Genomic DNA, 27,630 nt, shown 5'->3' on the forward strand with positions numbered 1-27,630 from the left:
GTTTGGTAGTTAATTCCTGCTATTTGGGGCCCTTTGGTTAGTATTTGACAACATTACGTTAAGAATCACGAAATTAATATTGTTGTTACAGTCGCGCTACAAGCTCAAAATTATATAGTACATTGTTTTCAAGGCATTGGGAAAGTCTGAAAAGTGCATTATAGACCTAGAACATGCATCCTTATGTCATTTTCGGGCAATACATCAGTGCTTGCTTGGTCTTGGGTTGATCAATGTCCTTTGTGGAAGATATGGTGAATATTGGAAGTTGCATCAAGATATCGTCTTGCTGTAACAAACCTATATCATGATCAGAACTGTATAGAGAACTTTTTTGTATAAGTATCAGTCCACTTACAATGAATTGGAAGTGTAACTTCAAAATTAGATGATAGTAGTGTGTTTCAATGGTGGGTTATTGTTCTTGTTGCTATTGAAAATGAATTCTAAATTATGTTCTTGGGTATATTTCAATTTTTTATGCTACTATTTTAATATTAAATGGCAACACGCACATTGACATACTTCCAAATTATGAATGCATCATAGCTTATTGAGCATTGAGTTCAATTATTGAAATGTTGTATGTTGAGGTTCTATAATGTTTAAATGGCATGGTTTATCCATGTCTTCATATGAATGTAATGTACATATGCAAATTTCCCCAGATATTTTATATTTTCCCTATATTTATATAGTTGTCCTCGTTTTCCATCTCCCCTATCCCACCGTCCCCTGCCGTCTCCATCCAAAAAACTCGAGGGAACATAGATTTGTGCAAATATAAGTGATTGTCAAGTTATGAATGGCATTAATTTTGAGTATTTGTTGTTTGGATATAATTTGGTGAAGGTGGTTTTTTTGTTCAAACTTGTTTTCAATGAAATTTTTGGGAAGGGACATTACAAAATTGTTGACTTGTTTTGATGATCCATGGAGAAGGGTATTTTCACTTGGCTTTCAATTGATGTGTTCAAATGAGTGCTCTATTTGGAGATTCCATCTACAAATAGGGGAAATACAGATTGGAGTTCTTCCATTTTACTTTTGAGAAGCAATGAGTAATGGTTTTGATTATAGAAAGGAGAAATAGGCTTGGGAGGTCTTGAATTTTTCCTTTTACAAAGCAAAGGTGCAGCAAGTTGATTTGGTTTTCTAGGGAATTGGAAAATTAGTAGACTTGTCAAGGGGACTTGTAGGTTCAGTAGCAAAAATATTGTGGATTTTTTTGCATAGTGGATGTACATTTCCTCTTGTTGAGGAATGGATGAAATTGAATGTTAGATGAATCCTTGTGTTTAAAGAGATTTGCGGGATGTCTTCCTATATTTGAGTTGTCAAAACCTTTGTGTGTATCATATTAGTGCTGGCTGCAATTAAAAGGCCACCGATTATTTGGCTCCTCATGCTTGACTATATCAGCTTCTCTACATTATCTTTTGATTATTTAGGTAGACTAACTAGAACCAATGGTTGTTACTTGGCAAGTTATTGATCCATAAGGATCAAGAGGGATCAAAATTCATTAGAGGAATCACTTCTAGAAGTTGCAACGCTAAAAAATTATTTGGTTTCATCAACAGAACCAAATATTTGTGCTTAGGGGCATGATTTTGAATCTGCACATATATGCAAATGGGTGGATGTCTCATGCAATTAGGAGCACAGAATTTGAAGCGAATAGTTTGATGCTTCTCTTTTTATCCTGCCTCTAAGACCTAGTGCACAAGGAGGAAATACTGTAATCCTTATAAGGGTAAGATAGACTTGGATTATATCAGGAGAGGTAGATTTGAGTACTCTAGAATGTTGGAATTTCAATGGGATTTCGTGCCATAGAAAATAGTGTGCATGTTACCAGGTGCAGCAAGGGGCTAGTTGTATTCCTTGTTGCTGACAACTCATTTTATTCAACTAGCTTTAAGTAATGATTTGCTAGTAGTGCATTTTCCCAACCAATTGTTGGTTTTACCCTTTTGAGGGGCTTCTATGACAAAATCTATTTGTTTGCTTCTCTTTCATAGCATTATTTGCTCCTTGCTTGTCATTCATTTTGATTATAAAGTAGCAAAATGCACAATTGTATTGGCTCTTAATCCCAACAAGCATAATTTGATGAGATTACAAATCAATTTGGTATTAGAGCTGTTACTATCTATCTATCTATCTATCTATCTATATGCATATTTTTTGTTTTATATTTATATTTATAAAAATGGATATTAGATACATTTCTACCTTACTATATTTATCTATTATTTACTAAATAAAAGCCTTACATATATACACACATGCGCACACACACACAAACATATTCATGTATATATGTGTGTATATATATATGTATATATGTATATTTATATGTATGCATATATATACATGTATGTGTGTGTGTGTGTGTGTGTGTGTGTGTGTGTGTGTGTGTGTGTATTGTATGGATGAACCCAAAACCATCCCAACCCCAATTTCTTTATATTGAATCTGCAAACTAAACTCCTGAAATACGAATCTGAATTAATACCAAGACCAGCACTTAGCCTGAGAGCAATATGGGGGTAATAATGAAAAGATTGCTTGAGGAAATTTAAAAAAAAAATGAGCCAACAATGGGAGTGTGTAGGCCAATATCAGCTTTCTATTAATCTCACAGTATGAGCTCTCATTAAGAAATGCCAAATTGGATATTGGAGATGGAGGTGAGAATCAAGAAATCAGGAAGATCAAGAAAAGAAGACTAAAGTAAAATATGCACAGGCCCCTCCTAAGGTTGAAACCAAAATAGAGATAAACTTATTTAAAGGGCAAGTGAATGCTGGATTTTTAGATACTTTGATAAAAAAAAATGAAAGTTTATTTTAGTGTGTATAATGTTGTGAGACATGAAGATTACTTTTGTGTGTCTCAAAATGTTGGAACAACTCTGGTACAGTGGAAGAGTTGTCATATTTTGAAAAGAAAAAGATATTGGTGGTTTTTAGATGAGAAGAATTTAAGGAATAGCTATATAACAATTTCTATTCTATTGGGCACAAGGGTAATTATAATTAAGTGGTTATATCTCAGATAATATAAGAAGTGGTCAAGATTACACCGGAGTTTTGAAGACATGCCAAGTTATTGGGTGTGGACTTAGAGAATGATAATTTACTTTTAAAGTACCTTGGAGATCTTCGCACCTATATCAGACAGAGGGACCTCACCACCAGCGGACAAAGCTGGAACGAAGCTTGTGCCCAAGTATCTATGTGCTAGGTGAAGAAAAACTACTAAACTCAGTAGAGGACTTGGCAATTCGAGACCAAAAAATACTTCAAGAGGACATGATTTGCAAAACAAGAAAAAAAACAAAAAAACCTGAGAGGAAAATGGAGTCTTGGCAAGTTGAACTCAAAGGGGAGTCATTAAGACAAGCCAAATGGTACTCAAAAGAGGGGATGTGGAATCTCTTTCCTTGATTATGGTATCAGTAAGCTTTTGTGGAACCAAAAGCCTATTTAAGAAGGGAGGTGTGATCTACAACATCAGGAGTCAAACTTAATCAGACGATTGCACCTCTCAGAAACTACTTAGTTTTGCTAGCAAAATCCAAATGTCATTTCACGAGTGATTTCAAATCCATTGTGGTGGATTGGCAACTGCCAGGTGATTTTATAGTCGCCTCGATGATTACAGACCATCTTGTTATAAAATATGTAAATTTAAAAGCGAACAGTTTAGCATTCATCCTTTGGATTCTGCTTTTGGGATCTTCTAGTGCATGAGGACAATACAACATCTTTACAAGGAGGAGGAGTTAGATTTTATCATGGGAGGTAGATTAAGTGTTGTAGAACCTTCAGAAGTAGAAATCCAATTGGATTCCATTCAATATACTTAGCAGTGTGTCTGTAAGCAAGTGGTGCAAGGAGCAGATTGTATTCCACAGTAATTGCAACTCATTGCATACAACTATTTTTTAATAATAACTAGGAAGCAGTGTGTGTTTGCTGCTACTATAACTGGTTTTGCACTTTCAACTTTCAAGGGCTTTGTAAATCAAATTAAATGGCAATCAGGAAGGAAAGAAAGCTATGAAAGAGAAGTGAAGACAAGTGTCTTACAAAGCTTGTGAAAGTGGAAAGTGCAAAACCAGCTATAGTAGCAGTAAACACAAACTGCTACGGAGTTATTAAAAAACTAGTTTTATACAATGAGTTGCAATTAATGTGGAATACAAGCTGCTCCTTGCTCCACTTTCTTACAAGCACACTGCTAAGCATATAGAATGGAATACAATTTGAATTCTACTTCTCAACGCTCCATAACACTTACTCTACCTCCCCTGATAAAATCTAACTCCTTATAGAGATGCTGTAATGTCTTCATTTACTAGAAGATCCCAAAAGCAGAATGCAAAGGATAAACATTAAACTGCTCACTTCTAATTATACAATTATTACAACAAGACGATTTATAATCATCACGGTGATTACAAAATCACCTGGCAGCTACCAATCCATCACAAATGGATTGTGGAAATCTGCTAAATTTGATTGTACAAGCATGTTGGTTCTTAATTCAAATGGATTATTGGAAATCTGCTGAATTTGATTGTACAAGCATATTTTGATGATGTTGCAGGTCAGCTCTTTTTTCTAGCAATTACAGTTCCCAGCTTTATCATTACTTTGGTGTATGCTGTAAAGAAGTGCAGGACAAAATTTAATGGCTGCAATGAGCCAAATTGCACTACTAGTAATAATGCAGATACACTCATGAATGGCAGATGAATATTGGCTCAGGAGAAGATTCACATTTAGACTGTACAAAGCAGATATTATCAGCCAGACTGGAGAAAAAGATCTTAGGTGACATCTACATTCAATACATATATAATAATAAAGATTAGATTTGATGATTACAAACCAATTGAATATCTATAGATCAAAGTCTTTTTTCAGGTTTAGATGTAGGACACAAAACATCAAATATTCATTTTGAGACTAACAGAATTTTTTCCTGTCTTTGCCTAAGGCATTTCTGAAGGACTTTACAAATTTGTAATTTTTTCAGTGTGGAAGCTTGTCTCTGGGAGCGTAGAAAAGATTACATACATATTATTAACTTGTATTCTCTTCCAAGGACTCGTTGTAAAGATGGCAGTTTCCAAGAAATGATTTAGATTGCATATTTAATTTTGTTGCAGCCCAGAACTGGGCATTGTTCCCAGTTTCGTTGTAGTCACAAAAGTTTCTTTAACATGTTCTGGAGTGATAGCTTGATTGATAAGAGTCCAAGAGGGCAGCTTGGGCCAAGGACAATGGCTTGTATTGGTTACTTACATCTAACATATCTGCTTTACTTATTGTTTGGTAAACCTTGTGTTTCTCTTTAGATTTTGACACCAGAGGCAGTATCTTTGACATCAACTCAGATCTATGATGATTAGGATAACTAGTCTATGCACTATTCTTGAGTACTGTTAGACATTGGATAATTGTAGTTTTGGTTATAAGTACATATCTACATAGGTGATTGAGTGCAGGTTGTTTTGCTCTTTTGTTTGTTGTCTATAAAAAATTTAAAAAGATAAAGTAATTTGCTAGTAGCTCTGCCACATTCAAACATTTAAATTTTTGGCTTTAGCTTGATTCATAAGAGTTGAGAAGGGCAGTTTGGGCCAAGGACAATGACTCATATTGGTCACTTACGTCTAGCATATCTGCTTTAGTTATTGTCTGGCAAACCTTGCGTTTCTCTATTGATTTTGACACCAGAGGCAATATCTTTGACATCAGCTCAGATTTGTTATAATTAGGATAACTAGTTTATGCACTATTCTTGAGTAGCATTAGGCATTGGATAACTGTAGTTTTGGTTATAAGTACGTATCTACACAGGTGTTTGAGTGCAGGTTGCTTTTCTCCTCTTTTTATTGTCTTTTAAATATTTAAAAAGATAAAGTTCTTTGCTATAAATGTATTATTTCCACCACAGTCAAACATTTTAATTTTTGGCTTTGACTATTGTTGAATGATTTATTTCAAATGTATTATATACCCAACTGTGCGTAATTCAAATTACTAGATTCTTTTAGTTGGCCTGTACAAAAGGTCAACTTTATATTGCTACTTCTATATGGAAGTGGAGTCTAATGGTTTACTATGATATTATCTGTTGCCTCACTGGACAATGTGGATGGCACTAACTCCATTTCAAATCAAAACTTTCTAGGAGAATTTTGCGTTTGGATGCAACGCTAACTCTTTTAGAGGCAAAGTTGAAGAGTGTAGATGGTTTAGAAGAAGTTGGGCTGCCTTCCTCCTTCCATGCATCGCCAGAGTTATCATCTTCTGAAAATCCAGTAAATAAGGCTGGAGAATCATCAGGGTTGGTAGACTCAAACACTGTGTCTTGATTTTAAATCTGAACTTGTTATCTACCGTATAGTTTCTTGCTTTGATTTCTCGCTAAAAGATCAAGATTCAATTCAATAGGTTGGGTTAGTAAAGCTTCAGAGTAAAGCTTAGTACATCTTATTTTAAATTCTTTAGTGCAGCTATTAATGTAGTCTGGAAAAATAAAAAGATGAAATTTCTGGTATATTTGCTTGTTCCTTCATATAACACATTGAGGGTTCTCAACATTAACTGTTTTCTTTTTGTGTTTTTACGTTGCGCAGTGAGGTTGTTCAACTTCCATCTAAAACCTGTGAAACTCCAGAGGAACAAATCAACTCAACAGTATCAGCAGCAATCTCTGAACAACCTGTGGAAACGGTTAGTTCTGTCTGAGACCAAAAAATGCCTAACAATTTTGCCTTTATGTATTTTGTTTTGATCTTTTTTGTAAGATATATGACTCCATTTATTCTGTTTAACATCTTTGTTTTCATACTTTAGAGTTCTTCCTGTTTAAGCTCAGTACTGAGATGCAAGTATGTCAAATGCCAGTACTGTTTGTGGAATATTCGTTTCAAGTTTAATTGCCTGGTGTTTGCATGCTTTAGAGGTTATTCCTGTTCAGCTTAATACTAAGGTGTAAGATTGTTAAATGCCAGTACTGATTCTTGTAATATATACACGAATATCAAGTCCAGTCATAAAATATCCTGGCAAAGTGTAAGATTGTTAAATGCCTGTACTGATTCTTGTAATATATACATGAATATCAAGTTCAGTCACAAAATATCCTGGTAAACTTTCAGATCTTTCACGTGATGCCATCTATCCAGACTTGTAACCTGGATAAATCTTAAATTCTGGTTTATCCTGTCTTCGTTGGGAAATCATGAGTGCCTTCTGTTTTTAAGATGGGCCACAAAATAGTTATATTAGTGTTGCACCTCAAGACTATCTAAAGTTTAATTTTATGTTGGGCACAACTCTTGTTGTGTGTATCTTTTTTGAAACTCTTGTTATGTGTATCACCTTCAGCAAGGAAATACGAGAAATAGGCAGTTGCCATTGAAATTCATTTTGGCTTCATATGACTCACATAGCTACACTACCATTGGGGATGGAGGGATGTGAATGGGGGGACAAGTTTCAGGGATGGGGAGACAAAAGGGCCTCAATTTGGGGACAGTGGGCGAACAGTGGGGGGACAGCAGGGGGGTTGTATATAGTATATACTATATCCTATACATATGGTACTTAAAATGCTTGCAAAGTACAAGACTATTAAAAAGTTAAATGCCAAATACTAAATACTAAAATAGTAAATACTTGATCATTGAACGATGAACATTGAAGTTTTCTCAGCTCTTCATTCTTCTTCTCACTGTAGTAATTAATTAGAATTGAAAATGCGAAAACAAATCAAGCTTGGAGGCCTTTTGAAGGAACAAAGACTATAGATGTGCCCCACATACCCTTAGGGTTCAAATAGAACCATACAAACAATTTAATAATTCTGTTTTTTCTAAACATACTTTTTTGTTGCCATAGTGGGGGATGCTTGAGGACGCATAGGCATCCCCCTCAGCATTCCAAGACTTCCCCACGTTCCTGGTGGTGGGAGCAAAAAATGGTGGCGCTGTTGGGGATGTTTGAACGCCACCCCAAGTCCTGGGTGCCTCCCTATTCCGAGGATGCTCAAGATTTATGGGGGTATGCGTCCTAGGGGTACGCTACATATGATATTTGAATATTATAATGTTTCTTTTATGGTCATCTTAGTCAGTCTTTAGTTTATTTAGTAGTTTCTATTTCTGTCTTTAGTTCACAATTGTTCTTTTTAGAAACATAGTCTTATAAATCTATATAAGGAGCTTTCATCTCTTTTGTTTAATACAACTACAACAACATTGATTTACCACAACATGGTATCAAAGCTAGTTTTTCAAAAAATTATAATTTCGTTATTGAAATTTTCAGATTTGTTTTTCAAAATAGGTTTTGAAATCTTTAATTTCCTCATGAAATTTTTAGACTCGTAAGATTTCAACATTATTTGCGTGGGTGTGTTCAAAATTTTTGTTTGTAGGGATATTGTTGAAAATCTATCTAGGGTTTTTGTATTTTTTTTCTCTCTAGGTGGCTTTTTTTCTGTAGCTTGTGCGTTATTTACCTTTCCCCTACCTGGGCATCCAACTTCCTCTAGAAAATGACTGATTGTTTGGTGTTTTTGGCCTGCATTTGATGTTTTTTTTTGTGAGCCTGTTTTTCTACAATATCATATCCTATTTTTGAGGCATTTGAATGTGAGTTGCATGGTCTTCTATGTGCTTGCATGTGCTGGTTTACCATGCGAAGTCTTGTGTTTTGCCGCCTTTAAAAATTTTAGATGGGTTTTCATAAATTTTCCCCTTACAAAAATTTTCTGATGGGTTTTCATAAATTTTTCCCTTAAAAATTGTCTGATGGGTTTTCATAAATTTTTTTCCTCAAACAATTTCTGATTCTGTAATTTGCAAAGTTGTGTGGCATTCCTTTTGTGTGTTTATAATTTTTTCCTCAAAAATTATTTGGTGGATTTTACCGTTTCTCCTAAAAAATGAAGCTTTGTATTGTCAGGGTTTTGATTGATTTTTCACCTAAAAAATTTGCTGGGTTTTGATCGATTTTTCACCTCAAAAATTGTGTTCGGTTTCTCTGATTTTTCTCCTAAAAAATCGTGGCTTTTTGCAGTCAGTTTTGAGGCATCATGCTCATTTGCGAAGTTTGGAGGGTTTGGTGATTTTTTCCTCAACATCTTGCTAGTTGTTCTCAGCGTTTTTCTCTATCTCCAAGGAAGAGCAACTTTGTTATTAGATGTTTTGTTGATTCTGGGAGGGTTAGTGGCAAACTCATCTCAATGGCAAAGTCAGTGATAAGCTCGTCTCTTGTTGCAAAGCATTTTGAAGAAAGGGACACCTTTCTTTGTTCGTTTTTGGGCAGATTTTGGCTTCTTGGTCATTAACATTTTGTAGATTCAGGGAGGGTCTTAGTAACAACAAAATGTTTTGAAGAATTTGTTACCAAAAGACATCAGTTGGACGATGACTATTAAGGGAGGGTATTAGAATATTATAATGTTTCTTTAATGGTCATCTTAGTTAGTCTTTAGTTTATTTAGTAGTTTTTATTTCTGTCTTTAGTTCCTGATTGTTTCCTTTAGAAACATCGTCTTTGTAAATCTACATAAGGAGCTTTCATCTCCTTTGTTTAATACAACTACAACCACATCGATTTATCATAACATATGAGTGACGGCTAGCAGTGAGCATGCAGATTCATTTTGACATTTTAGGGATGAAATTTTGACTTACATGTCATATTTGCAATAACTTTAAGTTCGGTGCTTTTAAAAGGTCAAATTTTATTTGATTTTTCCATCTGAACACTTGCAAGCATCTATCTAGTGTCTGCCTTTTTTATAGTGTGTCATATCCCTTGAATATTCTTCTCTTTTTTGTAGATCCATATGCTTCAACAAGGAAGGAAGGTGCACTCTGCTGTAATTCATGCAAGATATCCAAAATCCTGAGAATTATTTTTTATTTATCTCTTAAATAGATCCTTATTGGCCAACTACTAGTATTGAGCTTTGACATGAGTCTCTGCCATGCTTTCTGCAGACTCCTTTGCTGTCTTTGTTTATGTTGGTACTATAAAATATTACTCAATGGTTTCTCCATACTTTTAGTAGGAGACACTATAAAATAATCTCATCTACATAGTGCCATAGAGGCCTTGGTTTTGACCTAGGCTAAGTTCTGTATCATATTACAAACTCTTATCTTGTGGGTTGTCACTTGACTGTTGTATGATAGTTCTACCTTTGTTTTATGTCGTAGGATTCTTATGTCTGGGTTTCCACTCCCTTGTCACGAATATTAAATTTATATCCCCATAGTTGTAATTGATTTGTAACTAATTCATTTCACTTTTTTTTTTAAAATCTTAGGCATGTGTGTATACATGGGCCTTTCGGCATTTAATTATTTTTTGATACTTTTCTAACCACATAGAACCTTGATTTTGGGCTGCGTTATGTTTGTCTATTCTCTATTACAAACTCTTATCTTTCGGGTTGTTTGGCTGCTGTATTATAATCGTTCCCCCTTTTCTTGTTGTAGGTTTCTTATGCTTGGGTTTCCACTAACATGTCTCTTATGTTACATGTAGAACCCCATAGTTGTAATTGATTTATTGCTAATTTACTTTTCATTTTTCCTCTATTAGTCATGTGTCAATTAGGGCCTTTTGTAACTCTAAAATATGCATTCCTTTCATGTTTGAGCTAAGTTTCCGATTTGAATTTTGCTTTAGATGTGGGTTCGACATTCAGGTTTGGAATTCGATCAAGATTTTTTGGGCTGGGTTCGGGTTCGTCCATACAAGATTTATTTATTTATATATATGTAAAAATATGCTGCAACAAATAAGTTCATACACCACTATATGAAGTGCAGGCGTGTTTTAGGGTTGGGTCGGTTGAATAAGAAATCAGATTATAATAAACCAAAACACCTTTTGAAAACAATACAAACATTAAAAAGTCAATTTTTTTGCCCGCACGCCCAAATTCGCTCCAAATTCATAGTCATTGCTCCTCGGCTCTTCCGTCAACTACAAAATTTGCTCGATATTCTCCCAAATTTGTCTAGGGTCCAAAAAAGAGAATCCGTAGGGAATTCATCAGACAAATGACAAATTTGACAAGAATTGGGACCAACTTCGAATTAACTACAAATCAAATGTTGAATTTGCATGTTGAGGAGCGAATATGGTAACTTAGCTTTTGAGTGATTAGTTTGTGTCTAGCATTATATGAGTCTTTTGGAATCAAATTTTGTATTTGTTATAGTAAATTAATGTTGTATTAACTAAGGAGATGAAGGCTCCTTATAAAGATTTGCAAAGACTATGTTTCTAAAAGAAACAATTGTGAACTTAAAGGCAATAATAGAAACCACCTTAATATACTCAAGACTAAGATGACAGTTAAGGAAACATTACAATATTTTAATACACTCCCTTAATGGTCATCGTCTAACTAGCATCTTTTGGTCACAAATCTTCAGTTAATTCAGCTTCTTCTGGGACCCTCCCCAAATCTGTAAAATGTTAATGACCAAGAAGCCATCCAATCTAACGTTGGGTAACGTAGGTATTACTCCCTATAGCTAGAGACACCAAGATGAGGAAAATAACCAAATCCTTTTTGTAGACAAGCACTATGTCTCGTAATAAGCTGTAAGATCATTTGCCAAGAACTTTTGCAGATGGGCACTATGACTCAAAATAGATTGCAAAAAGTTACGTTTTTTAAGAGAAAAAACTAAAGACAAATTTTGAGATGAAAAACTAATCAAAACCGGATAATAGAAACCAAGACACGAATCAGAGAATACAAAGCTTTGTTTTTGAGGAACAAGCGATAATGCCCAATAGATAATTTTTGAGGAAAAATTTATTAAAACCCAACAGACAATTTTTGAGGATAAAATGATTAAAACCCAACAAATAATTTTTGATAATTTTTTTATTCAAATCCAATAGATAATCCATCAGAATTTTTGTAAGGGAAAAAACTATAGAACCCATAAGAATTTTCTTAAGGGAACAATTATGTAAACTTATCAAATTATTTTTTGAGGGATTAAACAATGAAAACCCATCAGAGAAACCATCATGTGGCAAAACACTAGACTCTCCCTACTATTCTAAAGACGGGGTGCCCCGTAGGGTGTTAACAGTTCTCTCTGCTAGCTCTCCTTCATTGGCGAGACAATAATCTATTTTAGGGCCGGAAGTAGCTGGATTGTTCAACCGGTCGATCTGGCCTAAAATTTTATGGGCAGGTTCCATGCAAGAACATGCGGCTCACAAAATGCACATAAGCAATATTCAAGTACATGCAACTTACAAAATGCATATGCAAGCAACATACAAGTACATGCAAATCCTTGGAAATCAGAGACTCATGCTCAAACTAAGAAATCATGCAATCAAAACCCTCAACCAAGCTTGCGATTTTTAGCAAAAATCTTCAAAGACAAGCCACAGAACTTTCATAAATACTATTGATTTTTATTTAAAAAAACGAAAAATGAATTTCTGAAAAAAAAATCTAGATCAGAAAAGGCCTCAAATTTTTCTTAAAAATTTCTCCACATATTATGAAATCCCATCAACCTATGCTAATACCATGTTATGGTAAATTGATGTTATTGTATTAATCAAAGGAGATGAAAGCTCCTTCTAAAGATTTACAAAGACGATGTTTCTAAAAGAAACAATTGTGAACTTAAAGACAAAAATAGGGCCCTAAATAAACAAAAGACTAACCATTAAAGAAACATAACAATATTTTAATAGTAATTAATTTGTCTGATGTTTCTGGTTTCCCAAATCTCTGTCCAATTTTCTTCATGTGTATATCTTTTGTAATTGTTAACCAAATTTTAATTTCCAAGATTCCCACATGACATTTATTTATATGCTACTTGACACAATGTTTACTTTGGGTTTTACCCAACAGTTTATACAGACCAGACTGTTTTTTATGGCATCTGCTATGATTTATTCCCTTTTTAGGATTACGAATGACAATATTTATGAGCTAGGATAAAATTAAGTCATTTTTAGAGTCAACTTGAATTTCAATTCTAGTTCTAAATGATGCAGTAACCATGCCATGCAATATGCCCAATTGACTTGTGGCACGTAGTGTGACTTGGAAGTAAATCAGTCTCCGTGAGGAGCATATCATAATAAATACCCGATCCTCATTGTAATCATTGTATAACGATGCAGGAGCATCGTGGGTTCTTGGCAATCTTGCATAAACCAAAAACGTATTTGTTTCTTGTTTTCCAGTTTGTATAGCCTTTGAGTTTTCTGCAGCAAACCTTCAGGATGAGTTATTAACTATCGTGAACCTTATGGTTTGTTCCTAGCTTTGTGTTGAACCTTTGTCTTGACCTATCACTTCTTGAGTGATACCTTGTGGGTTCTTGGCAAGGCCTATTTGTTCTACTGGTTTCATGGTCGACTTGTGTTTTCCGATCTTGCAAAGGTATTTTTCCCATTGGTAAAGCTTAATGGCACACATCTTGATGTTCATTGGTCTGTAGCTGACATCTCTCTTGGATTGCTTTTCTTGTTTCATATAATTGAGGGAGATCCATATGGTTTAGGTCCTGACCAATATTTGTATTACATTTTCTTGTTCTTGGAGAATGTGATCTTTTCTTGGTGGACTTGTTGATTGCAAAGGCTTTATAAGATAATGTGAGTAATCCTTAAGGGTAGTTAGGTAGGAAGTATAATCAGGACTGTATGCCTGGCATTTAAGACTACAAGTTGGAGGCAACAAATCCATTGTACTTGAATTTGCTGATAATAAGAAGGATAATCTTGCTTATCTCTCAGTAGCTTCTTATTGTTTCCATTGTGTTACTCTTGTTGCAAGGATTGGACGGATCTTTTACGGTTCCTCCTATCCTTGGCTGCACCAAGTGGTATCAAAGCTAGTTTTCATTCCTTGTGGAGGTTGATTCTTAATTCTATTGTTGCAAAGCCCTAAATTGATTGCTGTGGGTTGACAAAGTGAGGATTTGACCCACCTTTGTAGAAGTCTTGTGCAAAGATGGTTCATGGAAGGAGAGATGCAGATCCAACCATGATGGACATGTTGAGACGATTTGCAGCTAGGTTAGAAGTTATAGAAACTGCCTAGAGAAGAGGTGTACATATTGAGGATGTGAGTTGGAGTGAAGAAGTAGCACCAGAGCTTGAACATGCAGATGAAAGACTCTTAAGAACCATAACCAGAGTAAATGCAAAACCGGATTTCAATCCACCTCATTATAGATGAATTGCTTGAGTGGATCATAGAGATGGAAAAGTACTTTGAATTGAGGGCATAAGCGAAGATAAGAAGGTAAAGTATGCTTGCACAAAGTTGAAAGGTCATGCATCCTTATGGTGGGATCATTTGCAGGTTGATAGGCAAAGAAGGGGTAAGGAGAAGATCAGACCATGGGATCAAAGATGATGAACAAATTGAAGTCCAAAGTCTTTCCTACAAAGTACAAAGTGAATTTGTAGAACTTAAAGTAGGAAGATCTTAGTATGAAGGAATATACTGCGGAATTCTATAAATTGGACATTAGATTTGGTCAATACCGATGATGAGGTTGAGAGGGTTGCAAGGTATTTGCATAGTTTAATGAGATTAGTTTGGTGAAGTTGTAGAATGAAGAGGAAGCTTATCACTATGCCCTTAAAGCTGAGGAGAAATTGAACAAAAGACAAGAGCAGAGAGAAAGAGGAAGAACATTTGCGGGTTAATGAAGTGTTAGATAGTAAAGTCCACCAAGATAACTGAGAGGGGGGGGGGGGGGGGGGGGGTTATGAATCGGTTATGCAATTAAAACATCTCCTAATATCTTTATTAAATTTGAAACATGTAAACAATAGATGCAAACCATAGAAAAATAACCATGCACAATAACACCAAATATGTTAACTAGGGAAACCGTGGTGAGAGGGAAATCCCCAATGGGAATGATGTCCACAAGATGATGTACCAATATAAAAGTTTCTTGTGAAAGGATAGACCCTATTAGGAGTCAATGAAATACACTCAGTATAGAGTCCCTGTTAGGGGACTTTGAATCGTTGTTAGTAGATTCCAACTCTGTTAGGAGTTGAAAGGAGGACAATTAAACTCACTATCCAAATAGCCTCAAAACAATCTTCACTAGACAATCTTCCGGATAAGCATATCCAAGATCTTAACTAACTAAACAATAACTCGTTTGCCAATATAGTTCCTTTGAAGCTCACAATACATCCTCAACATCAATCTTTGCTCTGATCATAGCCAATTGTGCATTCAAGTTCGCATAACAAAAATGATCTCATTGATGTTTATGACCAAGGAAACAATCTTTACTTTATACCAACTCCAAAAGCAAGTATTGAGTTGTCCTTGAGGCTTTCTTAATTTACAATAATAATATAGGATGTCATTAAGATATTACATCACATTACATTACAATTACACTTTTCTCTCAAAGATATTATCCATAGTTGGATCATGGTAAACATCTTTTGAATGGTCTTTGCCAAACCTCACAGAATGAAAATCTGTTTTCGCCATCAGGAACATAGCATCTTGAACATGTCTCTAACCATCCTCTAAGTTCGCTTAACCAAATTCCATCTTTGCTGAAAGATATAATCAATTTACTAGTACTCGCTTTCCAGAAACTCTCCCTGAAAGCTACCTTCAGAAAACATCACATAACTCTGTCATATCTTCATATTTCTATATGCGCTTATAACTGTAGTATCAATATACATCATTGAATATTCTCCTGATTGCGCCTAACCCAACTCGTTGACTGTTGATTGTGCCAAACAAATCTTCCTCTTCAACTCGGATAATCTTTACAGAATAACACATGTTGACATCAATGACAGACACCATCATGAATGCAACACATAAGTACTAAATCATGTCTTCAACAATGCTAAGATACTTCCCCATGGGAATATCATCAACATTCATGCTAACAGGAAGATCCTATTGGGATCAAAACATAGGAAAGGCGAAATTCAAAGAAGAAAGTTCATACAGAGAGTGTTTAGAGGAATCTATTTCAAGTGTGGAGGAGCACACAAAGCATTTGAATGCTCCCAAGGGAATTCAAGCAAGAGGATAGAAACTAGAAAGTAAGGGTAGAATTGCTTATGTGAAAGAACCTACTAGATCTTTGAATCAGCCGAAGGATGGAGAAGACCTAATGGTGAGAGGAGTCCCATGTCATGTGGAAATGGATCAAGAGCTATTGTTGAGGAAAAGTTTGTTCAAGACAAGATGCAAGGTTGAAGGGAAATGTTGCAAAGTGATCATTGATAGTGGCAGTTTGTATAACCTAGCATTAGAGTTGGTGGACAAATTGAAGTTGTAGAGGTTGAAGCATCCCATATCATATTAGATTGCATGGATCACAGACTATCATAAAGTACCAATAAGTGAGCAATGTCTAGGGAGATTAAAAATTGGATCTTATCATAATGAACTTCTTTGTGATATCATGCTTATGGATGTATGTCATATCCTATTAGGTAGACCTTGGTAGTATGATAGGAAAACTTTGCGTGATGGTAGAAAGAATAGATATACCATAATTGCAAATAGAATGAAACAAGTATTGATGCTTTTGATAGAGAGCCCTAAGAATGAAAATTTCACTAGAGTCGGGATTTCTTAGGTTGAGGGAAGAAAGTTCTTCGATGGCTTGAAGAAGAATAAAAAGTGTTATGCTTTAATCCCGAAGAAGTTTGATTTAGGATCATAAGAAGATCAACCTAAGGAGACAAGAGAATTGTTGACAAAATATGAAGACATCATATTAGACAATGCAATTGATAGATTGCCACCTGTGAGAAGCATTTATCATTGCATGGATCTAACCCTTGGAGCAAGTTTGCTAGATAAAACAACACACCATATGACACCTGCAGAAAATGAGGAACTGAATAGGCAATTGCAAGAATTATTGAGAAAAGGTTTGATTAGAGAAAGTTTGAGTCCCTGTGTAGTACCAATAATGTTAGTGTTGGGATTAAGAGAGCTTGTTGGCACTTGGAGTGGTTGTTCAGGTAGTAGACATGTATTAGTGATAGGTTTTGTCATTGATGTCAACATATGTTCTAATGTTGCAAACATACACATATTCTGTAGGTTGCAGGTTATTGATCAGTTTAGTGTAGGTAGTGATTGGTAGTTGTGGATATGCGGGCTTATATTTGTGTTGCTAGAGGAGTGTAGGCATCATGTCCATGGTCGCTATACTTAATGTGATATTCTAGATGAGTTACAAACAATTCAGTAAAGACTAGTACCAGACCACTGGGCAAAGATTTATGCTAGAGGTAGTTGCAGTATTGTGACTGTACCTTGATGGCAAACATGAATTAATGCTGCGAGCTTAGAGGTTGATAGAAGACCCTTTGGTGCATGTATGTTCGGATTTGTGGATCATTTGGTTCATTCTAGGAAGATCACTGATGTGTAATGTGCGATACATTTTACCAACAACTGACTGAGTCATTGTAGCATGTTGATTATTATTGGCAAGTGTTAAATATGTATTGTGGCATGTGGAACACTTCATTTAATGTTTGTGTAATTGCTTATGACGCCGTGCATGCCTTGGCATGGTCTTATGTATTTAATTATGCATTGGGGAAGCCCTAACAGGCTGACTTGATTGATTATTTGTAATTGGTATAAAAGAAAGTTATTTTCGTCATTTTTAAGGTATGGATGATAAGTATAGATGCGAGCTTTGATGTTGAATTATTAAAGTAGAGATGAGATAATGTTAGATGCTTTTAGAAGAGCTAAGAGTGGAACCTATCATTCCCAGTGGACTTCAAAAGAATTGTTTTGGCAACTAAGTTGTAGATCAATCAGTTCACATTTCTTGATTTGTTCTCCTAAGGTAAACGTGGTTTTAACTTTTCATCCTTTGAGCAGTGTGCTTGAGTAGTTAGCCTTCTGTTCTGAACTCCTAACAGGGGTTCAAGGTCTCCTAACAAGGATTTGTCCTTTAACAAGGACAATTGTACTAAATGAATTGTATATAACTCTTAAGAGGGTCACATCCTTTTATAGGGAACTTATATATTAGTACACTATCTAATGGGTATCATCCCCATTGGGGTTTTCCCCTCTAATCAAGGGTTCTCTTCGAGAATAAATATCAGTGTGTTATTGTACCATCTTAAATTGGATGCACTCCAATTTAATGAAGGTTCAACACCTATTTAATGTGAGATCATCATCTCTTTGTATCTTTCATTCCTTCTTCCCTTTTCTGTCCTTCCTCCTAGGTGGATTTGGGGTAAAACCTAATAGATCCTCTTTATAGCTTCTATTTTCATAGTGTTAAGCTTGAGGTAGGATCTATCCTCCTAAGTCCTCCCTTTCCTTCATCTATCCACTTGGAATCTACTCCTTGCACCATAATGGCTCTATCTCGGACTTTGCACCTGGTTCTGGAGATCCAGGACTTGTATTGGGATCTCGAAGGGATCCCAGAGGTTCTAGGACTTGGTTGTCAGGGGGTGTGCCCCTAATTAAGACCTATTTTGGGTCTCCTCTTTGGGTCTTGTGCTGAGGTACGTTCGGGGTGTTAATTCCTATGTAGGTCGGCCAATGGGTGTTAGTCAATTCGGAGATCTATCTAAACCCTTCCATTTGCTCCATTTTGACAGCTCAATTCTCAAGTGTTCAAGCATCCACAAACTCAAGCTTTCAAGTTTTTAAGTCTTCAAGCCTTCAAGTGTCCAAGCATTCGTTCAAGCATTCCTCCATTGAAGATCAAGGATTCAAGCAATCAAGCAATTGAAGGAGTTTATCTTCAAGATCTCCTTCAATCCATTCAAGGCCCTTTGTTGCATCTTCTACATCCATCCATCTTCATCTTCTTGGTCCAAATCAATTGAGGTAAGCACATTGCATTTGATTCCAGAGATCTGGTTATTGTAAGGTGAATTCGTACATTTACTTTATATTCATGCTATTTCAATTCAAGGTTAATTTTTGAACTAGGGTTTGACCGAGGCAAGCCCCTTTTTATTGTAGGTTGCGGATATCAAATCAACAAACAGGTTGCAGATCCAAGTACCCTTTTCGGCTTTCTTTGGAACTACGAATTCAGAATCAACATTGCATATAGTCAATCAAGGGTGCATTGCACTCCTGATGATCCATTTCGCCCCCTAAAGATCCAATTTGTTGGGTGGATATTTTGCAACTGACAATTCTGGGTAAAAATTCAGTCGCAATATAGGATGACCAACCACAATGTGTGAGATAGAGTTTCTCCTACCTTAAAGGGAAGGCTCCCCTTTCTCACCGTTTCTTGGATCAACTCAAGGTAAGCAAGAAGTCAAGAGATTTTGTAAAATGGGTGTTACCAATATCCTTCTTATCTTTCAAGAAAGAATCCACTTACTCGTGGAGTGAGTAATGGGTAGGGTGAATCTCTAACTACGCTTCTATCAAGAGTTGGAAATAGTGATACCGATAAACCTTCACTAACTCAAATGCTAGCTGAAAATGTACTGGTTTGGCTCTAAGTCCGGTTGTACTTCTATATGGAAAAACTTTACAATTAGGGCACAAAGACTCCTAAAAGTAAGAATAACTTAGCTATTTTGCGAATTAAGAAAGAAGTATAAGCTACAGACAAAGCTTCTAGCTATATATTTCCACAACCGCTCCTAGTCAAAGCTTCAAATTTGATTTCTTTTGCAATCACTATGCTCTATTATTGAAAACACAATAGTAACATGAATAAAAAACAATAGGCACAAATTACAGTCAAAGCTTCTAATTTGCTCTATCACAATTGCTTCCAGTCAAAGTTTCGAATTCAATTGCTTTTTTTATTCACTTTTCTTCCAAATTCGTACTACACAATCAAAGTTGTTCTTGCACAAATGTGGCAGAGCTTTCTTGCATACAACAAAATATGATTTTTACAATGAGGGGGCACTCCTTTATATAGGCACAACAGTTGAGAAAAAGATGGAGGAAAAAGTGAGAGCAACTCAACCAACTTTGACCTAATCTAACTACAAGAAAAATTATAGGGTTATATGCAACTGCACGTGCAACTCGCATTACATTTTTTACATGCACATGTAACTCACATTGCATGTAATTACACATCTTCATGTAATACATCCTCTTCAATACAAACATGAAAGAAGAAGAAGAAAGATGAAAGAGAATTGAAACAATCCTAGGGATTGTCCTAAAAGGCCTTGTACTTTGACAATGCGATCCCAAATGATCATAGGATTGGAAGTTCCTGTACTTTGTACCGCTGCATTCACTTTGATAACCTTTGACTTTGATGAATTGCTTGCTGTCATTTGAAAACTTGATGTGATCAAGCTTTTCTTGCTCAAGTTATCGTGAATTCTCCTTTGCAGATCAGCACAAACTAGAGTCTCCGACACTTCGAAAACCTTCTCGATGGTGGCCGGATGTAAATTTGGAACAACTTTCTATTAGCACCTTTAACTTTTTTTTTTTAAGCAAAGTGCTTGGAAGGATGGAAATGCTTTAAAACATGAAAGTGGAACGCATGGGAATGTATACAAATGAAGATTGCTGATTTTCAAACGTCGCTTAGGGTTCTCAAGACATTATTGCATGAAAAATGGATTACATATAAGTGCAACATGCGACAAGGGATGAAAAGTGAGATGTGATGCAAAGGCGGATGGAAGATGCACTTTACATGCAAGTGCAAATGACAGATGAGGTGGAAAGCATGGAAAGATGCGGAAATATGTAATTGCTCATGAAGGTGCGAATGCATATGGAGGGATGGAAATGGAAAATGGGATTACATGCATGTGTGGATGGTGAGTGAGATGGAAAACATGTAATTGCATTTGTCGGATGAGATGTGAAGTGTTGTGACAAGGAAAGATGGAAATGGAATGTGGAGTGATGTGAAACGTGCTCAAGCGCTTGGGAAAGAACTTGCAATTTCTTCCAAAAGAAGAAAAATGAATAAGCATGCAAGCAAACAACGAAAAACAAGCACAAAACAAACACATGCCTTTGGTCTTAAACTCAAACATGTCAATATACAAATTACTTTCAAGTGCAAATTCGAATTTGGAATTTGGGGAAATTCCAAAAATGTGAAAATGAGAGTTTTCATCATTTTTAAAGACAAAATTCACTTCATGGCATATATATGGACAAGTGTGCAATAACAAGCCATAATATGTATGAAAATAGCAAGATAAATATGAATTGGTGAGCAAGTTTGAAACTGTCCACTTACTTGGAGGTTAAAGAGCCAAAATAGCAAGTTTTATAGACTTGAAGACAATTCTCCCTCAAATCCAGATTTTCAAACAACTTTTTGACTTTTTCCATACTTGCATGTAATGGACATTCAATAGTCGAATTTGACATGAGAAGGCCAAAAAAGTGGTCTCCAAAGACAAGAACACGTATTAAAACTCAAAAACAACTCCTCTTGATCCAAATGGATGGGCTAAAATACCATTTTTTGGGTTTTCTGAACAAACACATGACCTTTTAATGCAAAATCTGGGCTGTTTTTGCAAAAACGTCCCCAAAAAATACATGTTTTTGATTCATTTTTGACTTGTCAATTCAAAAACAACTTACCCAAATGCATATACATGGATCAAAATGCAAAAATGTGACTCCAAAATGCAAAAAAGTGTATAAAAACCCCAATTTTCTGGTCGTTTTTTGCAAAAACGTGACTCATAAAAGACATGAAATGAATTTTTTTTTGGCTTCCAAGTGCAAAAATGTGAGCCAAGATGTATTGCAAATGATTGAAGATGCCAAAACACTTCTTTTCCTTGCAAAATTGTGATTTAAATCACTCTAAATGGATTTATTTGAAGATTTTTCCAAAAACGTGCGCTTGGAAGGAGTTTGAAAAAACATTTTTTTAACAAGATAAATCCATTTTTGATGTTAGAAAATCCATTGCCAAGAAAAAACAACCCTAATGAAAAAGATTTCATGCAAATCCATCAAGAAAATCTCCCTTAATGATCAAAATTGCGTTCTTGGAAGGCAAAGACATGTATTTCTTCAAAATAAGACTTTTTGAAGGGCAATACATATATTAAAACATGTTTTTAGTGAAAATCGCACCTTTTGAGGTCAATGGCATGTTTTAAAATCCTTCAAGAAGGCAAATCGAACCTTTTTGGGTGCATAGCATATTTTAAAATGTGCAAGTGATCAAAATCGGACCTTTTGGAAGGGAATGCACATTTAAAATTACATCTCACATTTTGGATGTAAAGACATAAAAACTCAACTTTTGATGCAATGACATCAAAAAGGTCCACTTATGATAGCCTTTTGATGTAATGACATCAAAAAGGTCCACCAAGTTGAACTTTATATGCAGTGACATGTAAAATGTTCACTTGTGATGGATTTTACATGTAATTGCATATAAATGTCCACTTTTGATAACTGAAAGTCATTTAATGCACTTAAATTTATAAAAATGTTACTAAATGGGTGATATATTTGAAAATATAACATATAAACATCATTTAAAAAGTAACATTTAAATAAGCATTTGATTTAAAAATCAAATATTAAACTGGAACTATATAGTTATATAGTCACTTTAAGTGAAAAATTTAAAAGTAACTCAACTTAAAATTATAACATAAAGTGCACTATAGTCACTTAAAAATTTAAAGTTAAAGGAAATTAAAAAGATAACAAAAAGTGAATATAAGTTATATTTATCAAAAAGTGAAAGTCAAATTAAAAATATAACATCATATTTTTAATTTGTGCTGTTGCACCAAAAAAGTCCACTTTTGAGGCACTATAACAGGCATATCTCTTGACTGACAACTCTAATTGAGCTCTCAATTAGACCAAATCGAAGGGAAAAGGGAAAGGCATGACATGGGCAAAACCAAAGGACTAAAAACCAACAAACACAAACTCAAAAACAAAGAAAAGGATGATGAAGGCTTCAAAAATCAAGCAAAGGCTCGACAGAAAACAAAACGAAAAAGACTTGACGAAAGCCTTCAGTAAAATGATTTGATACACGAATTGAAATAAATCGATTGATCAACATTAAGCAATTGAATATCAAGTTCAAGCTTAGAGAAACGCAAAACTAGCTTGAAAAAGTTGTGTTGTTACAAGCATTTTGTGGTGACAAAATGCAGGATAACACAGTTCGCCCCTGACAGATCATCGAAAGATTTCTGGGTTTTGTTAGTTGCGTAGATTCAAACTTGGATCCGAAGATTTCCATTCATTCTGATCAGAACAACAAGCATAAAACAAACTTTAAAGGTGTGTTCTTTACTTTTCTTTGTCCTTTCAACACATTTACTTTTATCTAGTTCTAGCTTCTTTCATTCAGCTAGAGTTTTCAAGGACTTGGATATCTTTCCCCTATTCTTCCTAGACCTAGTTTACTTTAGTGGTCCTTAGTTATTGGGTTAGAACTAATCTTGGTCACCTAGTTCTCTATAATTGGGTTTGAAAGGACTCTTTTCCTTGACTTCCCTCCCTTTATTTGTATATATGTATCGATAGGATATTTGATGAACTTAGGCCTTTATCCTTGAATCACATTTCCATCACTACATTTATTGGTGAACTTGACTTACGACATGTCCACTTCTGATTTGGTGTTAGATTTCTTATTTCAAAGTTAGATCTTGGTATTCTATTATATTATCTTGTGATCTATATTTGCCTATTTTGTTCATCCTTACCAACTTTTACCATGTCATTGTTTAGCTCCAGATTGAGCGTCTTTCTCGGAGGCAACGAGACCTTACCTTCATTGCCTACAACATTCTCCGTTCCACCTTTGGACTCTTCACCCTGTCGATCTTCATTGGTACTAGCGTGTTCTCCTCTATCCATAGATGAAACAAAAGTACCGTTAAAGCATGTTGAAGCCCAGACCGTCAGAATAGATGAGTTTGCAACCACGACACTATATAAAGGCTTTTCCACTTTCCCCAGGAGGTCCTCATAATTACAACCTCCTTCCTCATCAATGATCGTCTCCGTATCGCTTATACCAATAGATTTTGCATCAGATTTTTCCCCATCATTTTTAAATGCTCCTTCCACTTGCTGGGTTCCCCCGTGCAGAGTCTCATTGCCCTCAATCATTTCAAAACTAGGCCCAGGGGATGAGTAATCACACTCACAACAGCAAAACAAAGACGATATCAAGGCACCCTCAAGCAAACCCTCAAAGTTAGATCTTGGTATTCTATTATATTATCTTGTGATCTACCTTTGCATGCTTTATATCTTGCTTTACATTACATTGGATTTGAGTTCATATCATAAGGTTAGATCTCCTTGTGTCTTCTTGCCTTGTTTGGTGTATGAGCTTTACTACTTTTAGTCCTACTTATAGCATTCTTGTTAGGAGAAGTCGTAGACTAATGGTTCTCTTTGATCTAGATTCTGTTACAAGATTCAAGAAGAGTTGGCAGATTAACGGATTTCTGGATGATTCATTAATTAACAGAGGAACAAATGTGTTCCTTATAAAGAATTACAAGGACGTTGTTTCTAAAAGAAACAACGTAGACTGAAGACGGAATTAGAAACAAAACTAGAGACAGGATAGGAAACATTCCTATCTAGACTGAAAGACGAACTACAGACAAGTAGTTGACTATTATAGAAAGTATAAGATATTATCTTAATACCCTCCCTTAATGGTCAACGTACGGATGCCGGAACATTCTGTGATAATTGAGACCCTCCTTGGATCTACAAAATGCTGAAACCAAGAAGCTTTGCTAGAAGAGAGACTCAAAATAAGTTGCATTTACAAAACTTCATTTTTGTGGAAAAAACGGTAAAACCCAGAATCTCACACAACCTTGCGTATTACAGACAACTTGAAATGATTTTTGAGGAGAAAATCAATAAACTCATAAAAATAGAAACAGATTCAGAAGGCGAAAAATGCAGCTTTGCCTTGATCAGGACTCGGAGAAGTCGGACGCTGCATAACACCCAGAACAAGTTGATCGGTGTTTCGATATTCGAAGATTGCGATGATGCGCTGCTTCCAGGTTCCATAATTGCGACCATTGAATTTGGAATCATGTTCGAGCAAAATATTTGTCAGAGATGCCATGACACGTTTTCCAATGAAAATTGTGAAAATCTGTGAAGGCACGTTCTTCGAGGCAAAAATACGAAAAACCCAAAAGAATCAGAGAATGACCTAGAAGAGAGCTCGAAAAACCCAAAAGGAATCTTCTGTCGTTTTTTGGATCCGCTGGCTCGAAAATTGAGGGACAAAAATCGAGGCACCCAGAAAAAACGGACGACAACCTAGTTGAGCTCTCGAAAAACCCACCAAGAATCTGCAAACAAAATATTTTTTCAACCCAAAAAATTAGGGTTTCGAGCGAAAATTCAAGCGGCGGCCGTGGAGGTCGAATCTCAAATAATGTAGATTCAGCAGGAGCAGAGCCGTCTGAAAACGGTAGCCAAGAACGTCTGCGATTTTTCAAGGAAACAAACGCCAAGGAATATCTGCGAGCTCCTTGCAGATACTTGAAAAAAGGACCACGATTTGCAACAGAGAAAGCCAAAACGAATGTGGGCACGAGGTCGGACGCGATTTGCAAAGGAGTTCGGCCAAAAAATCGCGATTTGTACTAGTCACGAATCTGTAAAACCCTAGTTTGAGATTTTCAAATTTTCTCTAGGCAGAAAACCCTAGGCGGGTTTCAGAGAAATTAACTGGAAATTTTTTTGAAAAAATTTAAACAAATAATTTCAAGAAGAAATTATAAATTTTTCCAAAAAAAAAATTTAAGTGTTAGCTTTGATACCATGTTACAAGATTCAAGAAGAGTTGGCAGATTAATGGATTTCCGGATGATTCATTAATTAACAGAGGAACAAATGTGTTCCTTATAAAGAATTACAAGGACGTTGTTTCTAAAAGAAACAACGTAGACTGAAGACGGAATTAGAAACAAAACTAGAGACAGAATAGGAAACATTCCTATCTGGACTGAAGAAAAAAGAGACGGGATAGGAAACATTCCTATCTAGACCGAAAGATGGACTATAGACAAGTAGTTGACTATTATAGAAAGTATAAGATATTATCTTAATAGATTCCTCTTCTCCTCTTCTTGGAAACCTTAGTGACCCTATGGTTTCTCATGATCCTAATCCTTCTATGGAGCATGACTCTTCTCGTTTATCTCATGATGAGGATGAGGCTTTAAGGATTCCTCCTGAAACAAGTAGACAAAAATGCATGATTGGCTTTTACAATAAAATCACAATACTGAATCTATTTTTTTTTCTATTAATGATAGAGGATCAAAAAAACTTCAAGTTACATCAAGCCAAAATCTAGATGCCACCAAAACTGCATCTACAGATGGTTTTTTCAAGCTAACAAGACCATCAACTAAACTGAGCCAGCTACCAAAACAAATAAGCTAGACATATCACGACTATACAAAGCATGTTTAGTTATACGCAAAAGAGAGCTATTCAACTTTAAACCAATTAACCCCAACCATCCTTTGGGCTGCTATTAAGGCTGATATTGCTAAAGTTCCATCCATCATCATAGACTTTATTCTCAGGAGGTCTAATAACATTATCCTCGTCACTGTTACTATATTGATTAGTTTGATCATTCTCTTGTTGACCATCATTAGTATCTATTGGGCTAGCAATCACATCTTCTTGAGGCAATCTTCTGTCAATGTTGTTGGTTATCTCCTACTCTTGCATCTATTGCATCGGAATATTGGCCATGAGCACATCTTCTTTGAACAACACCATATTGTTTTCTTTCAACAGATCCATGAACCTTTCTTTTGGTACCTCGATAACAACCATAACCTGAGAAGAAATGATGAGAAGGGTGAGTTTTAAAAAAACCCTAGTAAGATCCCGTTGCCTCCCTTGAAAAATCTCCTCATTCCTTTGCCTCCAAATGAACCACAGAACTTTATTAGTAAGAATGAACCAAAAAGCATTCATTTTAAGGTCAAATGACTCAACAAAGCCAGTGAGGACTTCATGCCAAGAAAGACCAAGTTTGTGGTTCCAAACAAGGGCGTTGCCAAATAAAATAGACCAAATGCTACAAGCAAACTTGCATTCAAAGAAAAGATGTTCAAGTGTTTCATCACAATTGCATAACGAACACACAATTGGTTGCTTGCCATTACTGGACAAAAAAGAGCCAATAGGGAGTTTTTTAAACAAAAGCATCCATCTAAAACAAACTTTCTTAGGGTCAACAGGAGAATACCAAAACATATCAAAAATGAAAAGCCATCTAGTATGAGACCACTCAAACCCCCAGACCTGGTTGATTCTATCAAAGATATCCATTTTCTGATTAAGAAGAGAGTAAATCTGCTTACTAGAGAACTCATTTAACATCTTACCATCTTGCCAAAGAAGTTGTTCAATAAACTGTTTAGTATTCAAATATTTACTTGGGAATCAGGAACCCAGAGCCTTGCTAACCAAAGTGAATGTCTTTTTTTTAGTGTTAGGAATATTGAACTTCCTTTTAATATCCTCCCAAGAACCCATTTGATGATCAACCACATC

At 35.5% G+C, this 27,630-nt stretch overlaps 1 protein-coding gene across 2 annotated transcripts in view; it reads left to right on the forward strand.

Annotated features, from left to right (window-relative positions):
- The window catches only part of LOC149539067 (uncharacterized), a 94,593-nt gene that overhangs the window by 45,243 nt on the left and 21,720 nt on the right, over window positions 1–27,630 (forward strand). For both annotated transcript variants that reach the window (XM_089800420.1, XM_089800421.1), the window contains 2 exons: window positions 6,214–6,369; window positions 6,662–6,758. In XM_089800420.1, the coding sequence (XP_089656546.1) occupies window positions 6,214–6,369; window positions 6,662–6,758 (253 nt within the window). The remainder of the gene's footprint in view (window positions 1–6,213; window positions 6,370–6,661; window positions 6,759–27,630) is intronic.

This window comes from Cupressus sempervirens, chromosome 9, assembly GCF_028749045.1.
Source record: "Cupressus sempervirens isolate cs-2001-9-10 chromosome 9, ASM2874904v1, whole genome shotgun sequence".
Lineage (NCBI taxonomy): Eukaryota > Viridiplantae > Streptophyta > Pinopsida > Cupressales > Cupressaceae > Cupressus > Cupressus sempervirens.